Raw genomic sequence first — 14067 nt, forward strand, 5'->3', positions numbered from 1 at the left:
ATGGCTCAGTAAGAGAAGTCTGTCCCTGGCTCGGAGAATGTGAGTAATAAGATCAGCTCAGTATTCAGTCTTATCTGAAGACAAGGGAGTGAACCAGGACATGCTCTTTTATCAGGTCCCAGTATTCCATAGATCTCATTTGAACAGAAATGCAAACTTCATCTTTGGAAGACCCTAGTGCGGTCCTTCCTATGAGACTGAAGTGAGCCCAAGGGGATGCCAGCCTCAGTTACATCGCCCCTCCCCTGCGGAAAGGGGACGCCATGGCCAAAGTAGTGCAGTACATGTAGTACAAAGACTTGATCTTCACCGTGTCTCCAGCAGCGTCTCAAGATGGGTTAGGAAAGCAGCACAGCTGAGAGTGTAAGAGCCTGAGGGTAAAACACCACACCACGAAGCTGTACTGTGTTCAAATCCTTGCTTTTCTATTAGCTGTTCAACCTTGGATAAGCTCCCTGGCCTCTCTGGATTCAGTTTCTTTTCTGTAAAATGAGGCTCTCAGTAGACACCATCTCAGAGTTGTTGTGAGGATGAAAGAGTATGTATGTAGAGAGCGCGAGAGAGAGACAGACAGACAGACACAGCTGCAGAGCACTCAGAACAGTGTCTGCCTGTGGAGTAAAGTATTATGATGCAGATCTAACTGGTGAAGCCACCAACGTTGGGGATTCTACTAGTACTCACTGTCCATGTTTTTCAGGAGTGCTTTGGCTCAGAAATGGGGACACGCGAGGGTCAAACATTCATTAAAAGAAAATTCAAGTAAATCTAGTCTCTTGTCATTGAAAGTGAAACTTGGGGTTCATTTTTGTGACTAATAAAAACCAATGACTTGTGAGAGTTTTAAGTGATTCACAAGTCATTTTCCTATTACATTCTCAGCGGCATAGTAGGTAGGTAGTAGACGGGATCTTGAGCCAGTTTTACTTTCAGTGTGTTCCTTAATAATTGCCCCACATGGAAGGCCTGGCCTGACTGTGACCATTTACAGATGACATCCAGATTCGATTTTATGAAGAGGAGGAAAATGGCGGAGTCTGGGAAGGATTTGGAGATTTCTCCCCGACTGATGTTCACAGGCAGGTAAGTGGGTGGTGACGTGGCGTGTCCTGCTGGCTGAAGCTGAAGTTTTAGTTTCCATATTTGGAAAAGGAGACTCTGTAAATATTTAACTCGCCTAACTATTTTTTAAGACTCTCACAGGCCTTCCAGAAAAGTTCCCTACTAATGGATCCACTCGAGCAGAAATTGCCTGTGAGACCTGTCATTGGGGTTCTGATTACCTGGCCCATAACGTGGTGGCCCCTAGATCCTTTAGTGGAAATGCTTCAAGTGTTTGTCCTGGCATGTGTGGGCTACCATATCATAACCACACAGACTAGGTAGATTAAAAGGCAGGAATGTGAATTAAATAGCAGGCGTGTCTTCTCACAGTTGTGGAGGCTCGAAGTCCAGTCAAAGTCCAAGGACCGATCTTCTGACCAGAGCAACAGCCCTGGCCTGTTATGCCTCACCCTCGTGAGCTCCTTACACTTGATTTCTGTAAAGATCTCGCCTCCAAATACACTCACATGGGGGTAGGGCTTCAATACAGGGATCGGGGCACACAGCTGGGCCAAGCAGTGTTCTGCTAGGTCAGCTATGGTGAGAACTGTTAAGAAGTGATGACAATGAAAAGTGGAGGAAGCAGGAGTCTCCTCCTGGAGGCTGGTGTCTGCATGGCTAGGGGATGAAAATGCTGGACTCCAGGCCTACTCTAAGGGAGGACTAATATTTTTGGGGGGAAAAAAAAAAGGAAATGATCTAATTATCCATCAGTTATTGGGCATGAATCAGCGGGTTTCTTAGTTCTGGAACCTCACGCGGTCACCATGCAGAAAGAGCGGTCAGTGAGCAGCCACAGAAAGGTCGTGCAGACACATTAGTCTTTAAAAATGCAGATATACAACTGTGTTCTGTGTTCATGTCTGCATACAAAGAAACGCTACAAGCATGCATAAGAAACTAATGATTCTCTGGCTGATCTCTGGGGACCCGCTCATAGTAGGGATTTCGTGAACCGGGGGTGGAGAGAGGCAGTGGAATGTTCCCTTTATGCCACAGTATGCCTTTCTGTGCTTTGTAGTCTTAATCCCAGTGAACAGATCACATAGCCAAAGAATAAAGCTGAAAAGGGAAGTCATCCATAGTTCTAGCACCCCGGAAATTAACAAGGGAGCCGCCTTAGGGGTCTGCTGCCTCGTGGGCCCTCCTCACCCCGCAGTGCAGGCAGCTGCCCTGCTTTGGTGCCTCTTGGGGCATAATGTGCCCCCCAGTGGGCTGAGGGAGCCCCACGATCCTCACCTCTCCACAACCGGGTTTTCTGACACCCTCTAAGTGACCTTGGAAACTTTTGAGGCTGACTTGGAAGGATGGAGGTGTGTGTGCATTGCGTTTCATTCATGTAAGTTTGTAATATTTTGAAGTATTAGACAAGTGAAATCATCCTTGCAGTCCACTGGCTTGGGCTCGCGCTGTGACGTCACGAAGGCAGCTGAGCACAAGTCCACAGCTCCGAGGCCCCGTGCAGTGCGCTGTGCCCAACCCGGGTGCGGCCGCCGAGGGGCAGCTCACTGGGGCGATGGCCGTCCTGCCCCACTCCTGGGTCTTTGTGTTCGCAGTTCGCCATTGTCTTCAAGACTCCAAAGTACAAGGACATCAACATCACCAAGCCGGCCTCCGTGTTCGTCCAGCTGCGGAGAAAATCTGACCTGGAAACCAGCGAGCCGAAGCCTTTTCTCTACTACCCGGAAATCAAAGGTGACACGGCTTAGCCCGGGAGCTGGTCCCAGTAACCCGCCCCACAGCAGCTCCCAGAACCCGGCCCCGGGGCCCTTGCTTCCTGTTTTTAGAGAAGAAACAAGTGATGTCCTACTTAGGGCCATGGGATTAAGTCTGATCTTTTAAAGTAACGTTACTTCCTGCAAGCTGGTGGGAGATGGAGACACTCGAGAATTGCTCTGTGATGTGAGCATCCTTGTTACTGACTGGGGCCCAGGCGCTGAGGTCAGCGGGGAGTCGGCCGGGCTGTGGAAACGACAGGGCGCTTCTTCCCCACGAGGCGCACCTGCAGGGGTCATGGATGCCTCCTCCGGGTAGTTAGAGTGAGAAGGCTGGCCTGACAAGTTCCAGCAGCTCTCAGCGGAGAGCCTGGTCATGGCCACGGCCACGCGCCTTGGGCTACAGGCTTCGAGGTGGGCTGCTGGAGCCCCGCAAGGGAGGCGCGTGTCTCCACCCGGGGGTGGCGGGCAGGGAGCTCGTGGGGTGCGTGGGAAGGAGCGGCTAGGCCTGTGTCATAGGGTGACGCCGTGGGTGGCTCGTGCAGACACTGGGAGGCATCTGGCTGCAGTGAGTCAGAAAAGCAGTGAGAGCCCAGGTGAGACATGGTGAGGGTAGCAGAGGACTCGGGGCCAGAAGCGGAGAAGGTGGGTTCAGACACGGGGCTGTTGGGGTGGAGACGTATTCGGGGTCGGAGAGGGGCTAGGCAGCCCCGCCGGGAGGGTTGGGATGTGACTGAGTGACGCAGGGACCAAGACTGCATTTCCTTGCTGAAGCACGTCGGCGGCAGCCTCTGTCTTCGTTTCTCCTCTTCCTGAAGTCCTCCTGGCATGGGATAGTTAGTATTTGTAAGTGGACTTTTAAAAATTCAGTTTCACAGCGAACTTCAGCCAGTGAACACCACTGCTGTGTACGTCAGAAGGGGTGTCCAGCAGGCCCCGCAGCCTCCCTGCGCAGGGAGAGTGGCAGGCGGACCCGACTCCGGAGATGTGGCAGCCGCCCGCGCCCCCTGTGCGCTGCGTGGCAGGTTTCCGCAAGACCTGTTGTCTAGTCACTTTCCCGGGGGCAGTGGGGGCTAGTTAGGGGGCCCTGCGTGCAGAAGTGTCATCAGCGCTCCAAGACCTCCGCGAGAGGAAGTGGTCGGAGCTTCTGCGCCCAAGACCTGCCCTGGGGACGCGGGCTCCGGTCAGCGCTGACCCGGGCCGGCCGGCCTCTTTCCGGCACGCCCGGGCGGTCCTGTCAACGCTGCATTAAGCGCCCTCGCGCCCCGCTTTCCCCGCTTCACCTTTCAATGGCAGCTGGATGGCCTTGAGGTCATCGGGCACGCGGCCTTGCCTGCAGCCCTGAGGGACAGGAGCTCCGAGAGCTGGAAGCAGGTGCAGACCTTCCTGTGCGCGAACACTGGCCTGACTGGCGCTGGCCGGTCAGGACTAGGGCGCGTGAGGATGGCGCTGGTGGGGAGAGCACGGCAGCTGTCTAGACACTCGAGACTCCTCCAGCCCAGAGGGGAGGAGGAGATCAGAGCAAGAGCCACAGAAAGAGGAAACAAGATGGCAGCCGCAGGCCCAGGGAGCGGATGACCTGGGTCCCCTCCAGGCTGTGCCCGGGGTGCTTCCCGGGCTGGCGTCCCTTCCTCCCTGCCGTCCGCTCTGCGTTTCCCTAAGTGTGTCAGGAACGGCGTCGGGCGCGGGCCTGCCTGGAGCGGGGGCGCCACCGACGCTCGCCTGTCTCTCCACAGACAAGGAGGAGGTGCAGCGCAAGCGGCAGAAGCTCATGCCCAACTTCTCCGACAGCTTCGGTGGTGGCGCGGGCCCCGGCCCCGGGGGTGGGGGCATGTTCGGCAGCAGCAGCAGCAGCGGGGCCGGGGGCACGGGCCCAGGTAGGCTCTCGGGGCGTCCAGACCTTTTCGTCACAGGGTGGTTCTCTCCTGAGGTTGCGGGGCGTCTCGTGGAGGGCTGGGACAATTCTCGGGGTGAAATGTTGAGTCAGTGGTCTCCAGTGTCACCTCTGCAAAGAGGTGCAGGTTCCATCCACACCACCCTCGTCGCAGCGGGTGGGGGCTCCGAGCCCCGCCCTCAGAGAGACCCCTTGCTCCTGCCTCCGCGCATGGCACTGGGGTCAGCTGCCGTCTCCCCTTGGCCCGCCCAGGGCCCTCTGGGTGGCTTCCCGTCCACCTGCTTGGATTGGGTGCTTGTCACCACGTCATGGTGACGTGCAGGCCGTGGTGCAGCTTCTGCCTCACAGGAACAGCGTCGCTTCAGTGTGACAGACTTCGCGCGCCGTGGTTCCTAAATGCCAGCTTAACCCCTTACTTCCTTGGGTGCCTCCCCCCGTGACACAGACGACGTGTGGACGTGGTTTCCTGTAGTCTATATAAAGCGCCACCTGAGCCCGCCAGCCCGTGGCGTTGTCGTAACTCGGACTCCTCACAGACAGACCACGGTGTAGGGAACGTGCCGTCTGCCCGGCTGCTCCCGCGTCCCCACACTCAGTCGGAGACCCCAGCGCGGTGCTGAGCTCCCCCAGCCGTCGGGGCGTCCGGGCGTCCTGGGCTCTGTCCCCTCCTCAGCATTGTCACCCGCTTGCCCTGCATTTCAGGGTACGGCTTCCCGCACTACGGCTTTCCCACGTACGGCGGAATCTCCTTCCACCCTGGAGCCACGAAATCGAATGCTGGCATGAAGCACGGTAAGGAAAGCTTTTTTTCTAGTACTGGAGGAAGAACAAGATAATCCCAAAATCATGATTTCGTAAATCATGATTACAAGAAAAAAGATAAATGCAAATAAAGCGCAGAAGTCCCTTGCCCCAGAAAGTGGCGGAGCGCCCTCCCGGCACTTGCTGGTGTCTATGTAGCTGCTTTGTGAGGGGCGCAAGCGGGGGAGGGAAGAACCCGAACAAGGAATGGCCCTCTTGCTCACACGCCCCAGCAGCAGGCTCACCGCAGCCCCCTGCGCAGTCCCAGCCGTGTCCGGACACGCAGCGCCTCGTGCTGACGCGCTCCCGCCGTGGGGGTCGCCGGGCCTGGGTGCCCGCGGCCGAGCAACGCCTGGGCGTCCGGCGCCTGTTCCGGGCAGGCCTGCGGGCCGCTTGAAGTGCGTGGGGGCTGTGCGAGGGAGGGCTGCGTCTCCTCCCTGCGTAGCGCACAGGTGCCCTTTGCTCGCGGAAGGCGCCTCCTGTCGGTGACCTGGAGGGGAACGGGCCCCCTCGCCCTTCAGGGCCGCCCCACGCCCGTGGCTTTGGGGCGCTGGCCCGCTGTGGTTGGGGGAAGAACGATGCCCTGCCCTGGGGGGAGGGGATGGCGCCCCCCCTGCCCTGCAGCTCACAGAGACTTTTAGACCCGTCTCCCCTGCACTAGCCCAAGACGATGTAAGTTTTCAGAAGCGTTAGAAACAAAGGTGTCTTAGGAGCAAGGCTTTAAGATGGCTCCGCCAGGCGCGGCCCGGTGACTGGGCTGTCCTCTCCCCTGGCAGCCACCGGTGCCACCTGGGCTCACTGGCATGGGGTCCTGGGGAAGCTCATGCTCTTGCTTTCCTCTTAGGGTCCTCAGACCCCCCGTCTAAAAGTGACCCTGCAGACTGTGACAGGACGTGCGACCGGGAGGCGGTCACTCTCCCTGGGAAGGTCCCTGGAGCCGCAGAGGAGCGGGCGTCGGCCTGCGGGGGTCTCGGGGGCGCTGTGCCCGGCCCAGTGGGCATGCAGGAGGGCAGCACTGGGTTCTCAGGTATGTGATATGTGGGGGGCAGGGCGACGCCAGCTGAGGTGGGAGACGCTCAGACAAAGGTGCTAAGCATGTTAGCTCCTCCGTTCGCTGCTGTGCCCGGGTCACCTGAGTACAGTGCTCAGTGCTGTGGCGAGCGAGACTCGACTTTGCCATTGACCCTCCACACAGGGGTCTGGTGGCCCCTGGGGTTCTTGGGCTGCCCCGTGGGGGTGGGCAGTGGGCGATGCGGGGGTGGGGGCGACCCTCCCGCGAGCACTGCACCTCAGCACGTGCAGGACCCGCTGCCCTGCCTGGTGCAGACCCTTTTGCTCTAGGACAGTACATAGCCAGGCGGGTGGGCACGCGCCGTCTCTGCTCACCAGACCCTTTATTTTTCACACCCCGTTAAGAACAGGCAAGTCACACTTAGCTAAAGGGCTGCAGGAAAGCCACAGGTTGGGCCTGCAAGCTGTTCTCAGAGCGCCCTTGCCGCCCCGCCCTCGGAAGCAAACCTCACAGCCCAGTGTTGGCTCCTGGCTGAATTTTGTCCCAGCGCCTGACGGGAGTTGTTCCCAACTCCGGAAAGCATTATTTCACAAGACAGTTAATCCCGTCACTGCTGCTTGGAGCTGGTTCTTCCATTGAGGCCTCAAGCTGCTTCCTGGCAGACATGGGCCCAGGTCCACAGCAGCACCCCGCCCCCCACCACCCCCATCGCTTAGGGTCCGGGCCTGGAAGGTGGCGGGGGCGGGTCTTGCAGTGGCGGGGGGCCGCCGCGACTGTGGCCGCTGCCTTGCAGATCACCTCTTCCTGGAGAAGGCCATGCAGCTGGCCAAGAGGCACGCCAACGCCCTCTTCGACTACGCGGTGACCGGGGATGTGAAGATGCTGCTGGCGGTCCAGCGCCACCTCGCCGCTGTGCAGGACGAGAACGGGGACAGGTAAGAACGGCTTGGCTCAGGGGAGACCCGGCAGGCGTGCTGGCCGGAGGGGGCGTGCAGCTGCCGGTGCTGGCCGGAAGCACCTCTGCAGGAGAGCAGCGCTCTGGGCGCGTGTCTGCTGGCTTCCTGCAGCGCTCACCTGGGTTGCGTGTGCGGGACGGGCTTTCTTGTGCCAGCGTGCCACCGACCCCGTCACTACCAGACCAGGGTGTGTTTACAGGAATGACATTTGCTTTGTGAGTGATAACAGTGAAGCTTGGGCCCCCGAGCCTGCCCTCCAGGTAGCGACACCCCCTCCCCAGTCACTGGGATCCCCCTCCGTCTTAACATGACCCCTGAGCAGGCAGGGTGGGCAGCAGCCGTGCCCTGACCGCGTCCGCACCGGGACCCTTCTCTGGGGACAAGTCCCGAGGGCTCGGGTTCCGGCCTCTGTGTACAGACAGCAGCACATGCTATGAGCCCCGAGGCCGGCATGTTCCTAAACAGCCCGTCTGCCTCCCGCCGAGTGACGAGGATGGGGTGCCACCGCGCCCCCACCCGGGGAGAGGAGCCAGGCAGCCTGCTGGTAAAATCAGGGCCGGCACCACGTGTCTCACAGGCTCAACCATCCCCCAGGTTCAGCACCCCGGCCGTGGCGGGAGTTTCTGGGGAGCTGACTCATGCGGGCCTCGGTGAGGGAGCTGCCGCCCCGTGTGTCTCTGCGCCGTCTGACAGTGTTTTCCGGAGATCAGACGGTTGTAACATCGTCAGTTGAGTTCGAGGCCCCTGTGCCACCTTCACCCCAAGTGAGCCCTACGTGGCTGAGCGCAGGGGCGCTGGTGCCCTAGAGGACGGCCCTCCTAGGAGGCTGCACGTCCACTGCGCACACACTGCGGGCAGGAGGCCCGAGGGGCGAGAGCAGCCCTGGGCTCGGCACCGTGGCAGCAGCTGGTGGGGCGGCCGTGCTGCGTCAGACCCGTGTCTCCGCCTCGTGTCTGAAGAGGGAGGCCACCCTGGTGCTGGACACAGTGCAGGCCTCAGGAGGGGGATGGCCGGGGCCGGGGCCGCGGTGCAGGGTCCCAGAAGTGCTCCAGGGGTCCTAGGGCGGGGGCACCACAGGCATCTGCCCCCTGGTGCGTCCCCAGGTAAGTCCCTCCTCCTCTTGGTGTCTGAGTTCTGTTGGCTGAGGCCGGAGCACCATCGTGAGGACGGCGCGGGGCGGCCCGGACGAGGCACGTAGATGCAGCGACTTGGGGGGTGATTTGCATGACGTAGAAGTGGGGGATGACTGAGCGCAGGAGCTGGGAGAAGGGCAGTACAGGCGTTGTCCAGGCAGAGGGGACACGTGGAAGTCAGGAGTTTGCCTCCGGAATGTCCCGCTGCAGTTGAGAGCCTGGCTGCATCTTCCCGGGGTCCCAGAAGGTGCCAGAAACCCTCCCCTCTGCACTCCAGAGGGGCAGCTGCTAGCTGCAGCTTTCTAAACAGCCCTTGGGGTCTCTGCCCCGAGCCCCATCCAAGGCTCACACCTCCGTGGCCCCCAGGTGCTCAGCTCAGAGCCTGGGGAGCGAGCAGCAGGACCCCCTCAGACTCGACATTTTGTGAGTCCGGAACATTTGGGGTGCAGACAAAACAAGGTCTGAGGGCCAGATTCAGTCTGCAGCCTCCTGGGGTGTGGGGTGGGCTTGGCCACCCTCTGCCTGAGCGCGGCTGCTGTGTCCCCTGCAGCGTCTTACACCTGGCCATCATCCACCTGCACGCGCAGCTCGTGAGGGACCTGTTGGAGGTCACGTGCGGCCTGGTGGCTGATGACATCATCAACATGAGAAATGACCTGTACCAGGTAAGTGGGGGCGTGGGGGGGGCAAAAGATGATCTGCTGTGACAGCAGCAGCACCAGAGTCACAGGGCTCTTTGTGGGAGGCTGCTCCCTTCCTGCCTGCGCGGCGAGGCAGAGCTGACGCCTGGCGCGAGCTGCAGCGTTGGCCGTGTGGCACAAGTAGATACTGGTGCGCACCTTGAGGTGGGCGTCGCAGTCAGTCACCTCACATCCTCCTCACGGCCGCCGCAGGTTGCCCTCGGGTGTGTGGAGTCCACCACCGGGCCCCTCCCCCGCGGCGTGCACACCCCCACCTGAGGCACTCCGGGACATCCCAGAGTAAATCTGTTACGTCTCAGGACAACGAAAATCGAAACTGAAAAAATTTGACATTGAAAAGCTACCGTGGACGAGCGCGTTGCAGCTGCCCACGCGCGTTCCAAGAACGCGCAAATTACGGTGGGTGGAGGGGCCGAGAAAGGGGAGCGGCGCTCGGCGTGCACGCAGCAGGCCGCGAGGAGCCGGGCCCAGCTCAGGGCCGACTGCGGAGCAGCTCTGAGCAGGGCTCTCCCCGGGACCCACAGACAGCAGGGGTGGGGCTCCCCGGGGGCGGCTCCCTCGTCCCCCGGCCACCAGGCCCCCGTCTCTGCTCTCTGTGTTCTCATTTTCTCCTTCCCTCCCACCCACGGTGACTCCCCGACCTTCCGGGCTGGATGCCGCCCTTGGCATGTGCCCACGCCCCTCCGCACCCCTGCGCATACAGGACAGGTGTCTCCCGTTGAGGGCAGAGGTGGGGGGGTCCTCCTCACCTCACGGCAGATGCGCCGCGGCTGTCCCTGGAGTGGGCTCCTGGCCAGGGGGTGGCGCAGACCAGTGCACGCGCTACTTGGGGTTGTCTGTCTGTAAAGAGGTCTTTATTTAGGCAGGTAAGAAGCGGGTGCAGGCCAGAGGTGGGCGGGGAGGACCCACCGGAGACAGTGGGGGGGCGGAGCAGGCGGACGGACTGAGAGCCGCTGCTTCGGGGGGGGGGGGCAGTGCTGTCTTCTTCCTTCCCGCGACTTCTTTTCCTCCCTCCCTCCCTTCCCCTGTCCTCCCCACTGATCAGGACGTCTGGCCTCTCTCCTCAGACGCCCTTGCACTTGGCCGTGGTGACGCAGCAGGAGGCTGTGGTGCAGGACCTGCTGTGGGCGGGGGCTGACCTGAGCCTGCTGGACCGCGGGGGCAACTCTGTGCTGCACCTGGCCGCCGCGGGGGGCCACGACAAAGTCCTGAGCGTCCTCCTCAAGCACCAGCAGGCGGCCCTGCTGCTAGACCACCCCAACGGGGAAGGTGAGGCCCACCCCTCGGTGCCTGAGCCTCTTGGAGGCGACTGGAAGTCAGGGCGAGCCGAGCAAAGGGCGCAGAGGGCTTGTGCGTTGGGGGTGTGGGCTTGCAGCACCTTGCCCGACACCCGGGCCGGGTCACCCCGCTCCGTGTGACCCTCCGGTGCCCGCCCGGCCGCAGGTCTGAACGCCATCCACGCGGCCGTGATGAGCAGCAGCCTGTCCTGCCTGCTGCTGCTGTTGGCCGCGGGCGCCGACGTCAACGCCCAGGAGCGGAAGTCGGGGCGCACGGCGTTGCACCTGGCCGCGGAGCGCGATGACATCTCCTTGGCGGGCTGCCTGCTCCTGGAGGTGAGGGCGGGGGCTCCGCTCCACACCAGACCTTTGTGGAGACCGGGGCCCCTGGCGAGAGCCAGCCTTAGGGGGCCCCTGCCTGGGGCGGCTTGCGGGTGCTCCGCTGCAGGCCAGCCCCTCCCTGCGGACTCTCCACGGCCAGGACCCCAGGGCCCACGCGGGCGGGGCGGGGCAGGAGGGCGCCAGCCTCCCCTGACCCTGCTTGGGGGCCGTTTCCAGGGAGAGGCCAACGTGGACAGCACCACCTATGACGGCACCACCCCTCTGCACATAGCAGCCGGAAGAGGGTCCACACGGCTGGCGGCTCTGCTCAAAGCAGCAGGTGAGGCCCAGGAGGGGCAGGCACCCCAGGGGGTGCTGTGGCGTCTTGTTGCCAGGCCCACGTCTATGACAGTTCCTGAGAGCTGCACGTCCTTCCCTGTGGAACGCCAGCGAACAGGCTCATGGGGCGGAGTCAGAACTTGCGCCTGCAAGCAGGTCCCTCAGGAGCTGAAGTGCAGGAAGCAGCCGCCAGGCCCTGCACTGAAAAGTCCTAGGGAGGCGCGGAGCCCGCTGGTGGGTGTGGGCCTACGACGCGCCAGGCACTGCCAGTCCTCACACAGGCCCTCGCACCGCCAACCCCTCCCCAGGCCCCTGGGGCTGTACTCAGGGTCTCCTTGCCCCTCCCCCACTTGCCCAAAAAGGGTCTTACTGGTAGCTGTAGTTTAAGGCAGCGGTAAGCCTGAGCGAGTTGTCGTGGGGCATCCAGCACCTGAGGGTGCCCTGTCCCTGTCCACCTCAGGCTCCCTGACACCCACCCTGCCATCTGAGAGAGCCGGAGTCATCCTAGCGTTTCTGGAGACGTCCTTGGCAACACGGGCTGGAATGAGACACACCAGTTAGGGTAGCCCAGGAGAGGTGTCTCTGCGTGTGGGAGCCGACCCCGCGCGGGCAGCGGGCAGTGGGTCGGGCTCACCGCTGCCTGGGCCTCGCTTTGCAGGGGCAGACCCCCTCGTGGAGAACTTCGAGCCCCTGTACGACCCGGACGGCTCCTGGGAAGCGGATGGGGAGGACGAAGGCGTGGTGCCCGGAACCACACCACTGGACATGGCCGCCAGCTCGCAGGTGGGTGGGCCTGGCCGTGGGCTTCCCCAGGGGCGCCGGGATGCCGGGGCTCCCGGGTCTGCCTCTCCCTGTGTGAAGAGCGCGTTTTCCTCGAGAGCTTCTCCCGAGAAACCTGTCCACGAAAGCTCTAGGTCAGCAGAGGTCTGGGAGCGGAAGCGCTGGCCTCCTCACATGGGGGGCCGTGGGAAGGGAGAGGACCGCCACGCCCCGGAAGCGCCTCCCGTTCTGAATTCACGCCAGCCCTCCCCCGAGGACCGCGGGAAGCTGGGAGGAGTCAGGGTTTGCGGAGAACTTCGGGAATGATTTCTGCACCTAAAAAAACCAAACCCCAGGGGTTCAGGACTTCCCAAAAAGAACAGCATCCCCGCTCCCTGCAGCCCGGCGCTCTGGGTCTGCACAGCCCGACCACCCGCGGCCACACACTTCCCTTGCCTGTGCGGCCGGCTGCCCCGCCCTCGGCGCACGGGCCGTCCACGGCAGCGGCCGCTGCCTCCTGCGGTCTGACTCGGCTGCGGCCCTCGCGGAGAGCGCCGCCGGGCCTTGACAACCCGCGCACCGCGGGGGCCGGTCTGGGCATCCATCCTCACAGGCCTGCGCTGGGGAGGCTGGCACGCCAGCCCTCCGGGCTCAGCCCGCTCGCTGGGCCGTGCTGGACGGCCTCTGTGCCTCAGAAGGGCGCCAGCTGGCCCCGGCAGGCCGCGTTCCGGGCCCTGCGCTCTTGGGCCTGGCGCCTTCACCGCGAGCGCTCCTGCTCGTCCTCCTGCAGGTGTGGGACATACTGAACGGGAAGCCCTACCAGCAGGACTCCTCGCCCGACGACCTGCTGGCCCAGGGTGAGTCGCGGGGAGCCAACTCCCCACTGCCCGCGTGGGGGCCGGGCCGGGCAGGGCAGAGGGTCCACACGCTGGGTCCCGTCCCCGCAGGCGATGTGAAGCAGCTGACCGAAGAGGCCAAGCTGCAGCTCTACAGGCTCTTGGAAACCCCCGACCCAGACAAAAACTGGGCCGCTCTGGCCCAGAAACTGGGTCTGGGGGTCCTGAACAACGCCTTCCGGCTGAGCCCCGCCCCCTCCAAGACGCTCATGGACAACTACGAGGTGAGGCTGCCCTCCCGGCAGGGGCGGGCGACACCTCGTCCCGGGAGGGAGGGGCCGTCTCCATGGACAGAGCCTCTGCTCTGGGGTTCCAGCCTGGAGTTGGCACAGGAGCCCCCGTCCAGCTGTTGCGCTCCACCTGGGCTCCCCCTGAGCACAGTCTCTCCCTGCAGGTCTCTGGGGGGACGATCAAAGAGCTGCTGGAGGCCCTGACACAGATGGGCTACACGGAGGCCATCGACGTCATCCAGGCGGCCTTCTGCCCTGCCGCCCCCGACCCCCAGAAGACCCCCTCGCAGGCCCACGCCCCGCCACTGTCGCCCTCCTGCACCAGCCCACAGATAGGTAAGGCAGGCATGGGACGGGGTGTCTGCCCTGTGGGCGTCACCCTGCGTCTCCCCGCCACCTCCCCCCCCCATGCAGGGCGTCTCCGGGACCCCCTCCCGTGTGGTTCAGGACACACGCCGAAGGCCAGAGTCTGGGCGCTCGTCACAGACTGCTGTGTCCCTGCAGGCCAGGCGCTCAGCGCAGGGGCTGTGCCCTCCCCGGGCTGCACCCCCTCACCCCAGACACCACAGGGCCCCCCGGCACAGTGCTGCTTACCTCTGAGCCCCTGCCCACAATACCTGGGCCTCCAGCCCCTCAGCCTCCTCTGCCCCATCCCACCGTCCTGCTTGGGCTTTGTTTCGGGGTTCCCCCTCGTACCCCAGACAGCCCCGTGCACTTGGCCCCCCGCTGGTCACCGGGCTCTCCACACCCCACGTAGCGGGCACAGGTCTGGCCCACCACACAATCAGGGTGAGGGCGTCTGGGTGCAGCCTGGTCCCCGCTCTCCCCACGTCTGGCCTTCTCTCTGGAAGGCACCCCGCCTCACACGCGGGGCTCACGGGCCTGGCGGAGGGGGGTTGGTGTCACCTGCATCCTCAGCGCCCGATGCG

At 62.7% G+C, this 14067-nt stretch overlaps 1 protein-coding gene across 1 annotated transcript in view; it reads left to right on the plus strand.

Annotated features, from left to right (window-relative positions):
* NFKB1 (nuclear factor kappa B subunit 1) overlaps positions 1-14067 on the plus strand; it is a gene marked incomplete at both ends in the record, with an annotated part of 65391 nt that overhangs the window by 50755 nt on the left and 569 nt on the right. The window contains 15 exons of the mRNA XM_084251980.1: positions 992-1083; positions 2661-2799; positions 4556-4696; positions 5416-5505; positions 5748-5894; positions 6359-6541; positions 7167-7461; positions 9166-9280; positions 10384-10585; positions 10760-10929; positions 11152-11254; positions 11912-12036; positions 12803-12869; positions 12960-13132; positions 13303-13474. Of these exons, the coding sequence (XP_084108106.1) occupies positions 992-1083; positions 2661-2799; positions 4556-4696; positions 5416-5505; positions 5748-5894; positions 6359-6541; positions 7167-7461; positions 9166-9280; positions 10384-10585; positions 10760-10929; positions 11152-11254; positions 11912-12036; positions 12803-12869; positions 12960-13132; positions 13303-13474 (2214 nt within the window). The remainder of the gene's footprint in view (positions 1-991; positions 1084-2660; positions 2800-4555; positions 4697-5415; positions 5506-5747; positions 5895-6358; positions 6542-7166; positions 7462-9165; positions 9281-10383; positions 10586-10759; positions 10930-11151; positions 11255-11911; positions 12037-12802; positions 12870-12959; positions 13133-13302; positions 13475-14067) is intronic.

The sequence above is a fragment of the Talpa europaea genome (assembly GCF_964194135.1).
Source record: "Talpa europaea genome assembly, chromosome: 13".
Classification (NCBI taxonomy): Eukaryota; Metazoa; Chordata; class Mammalia; order Eulipotyphla; family Talpidae; genus Talpa; species Talpa europaea.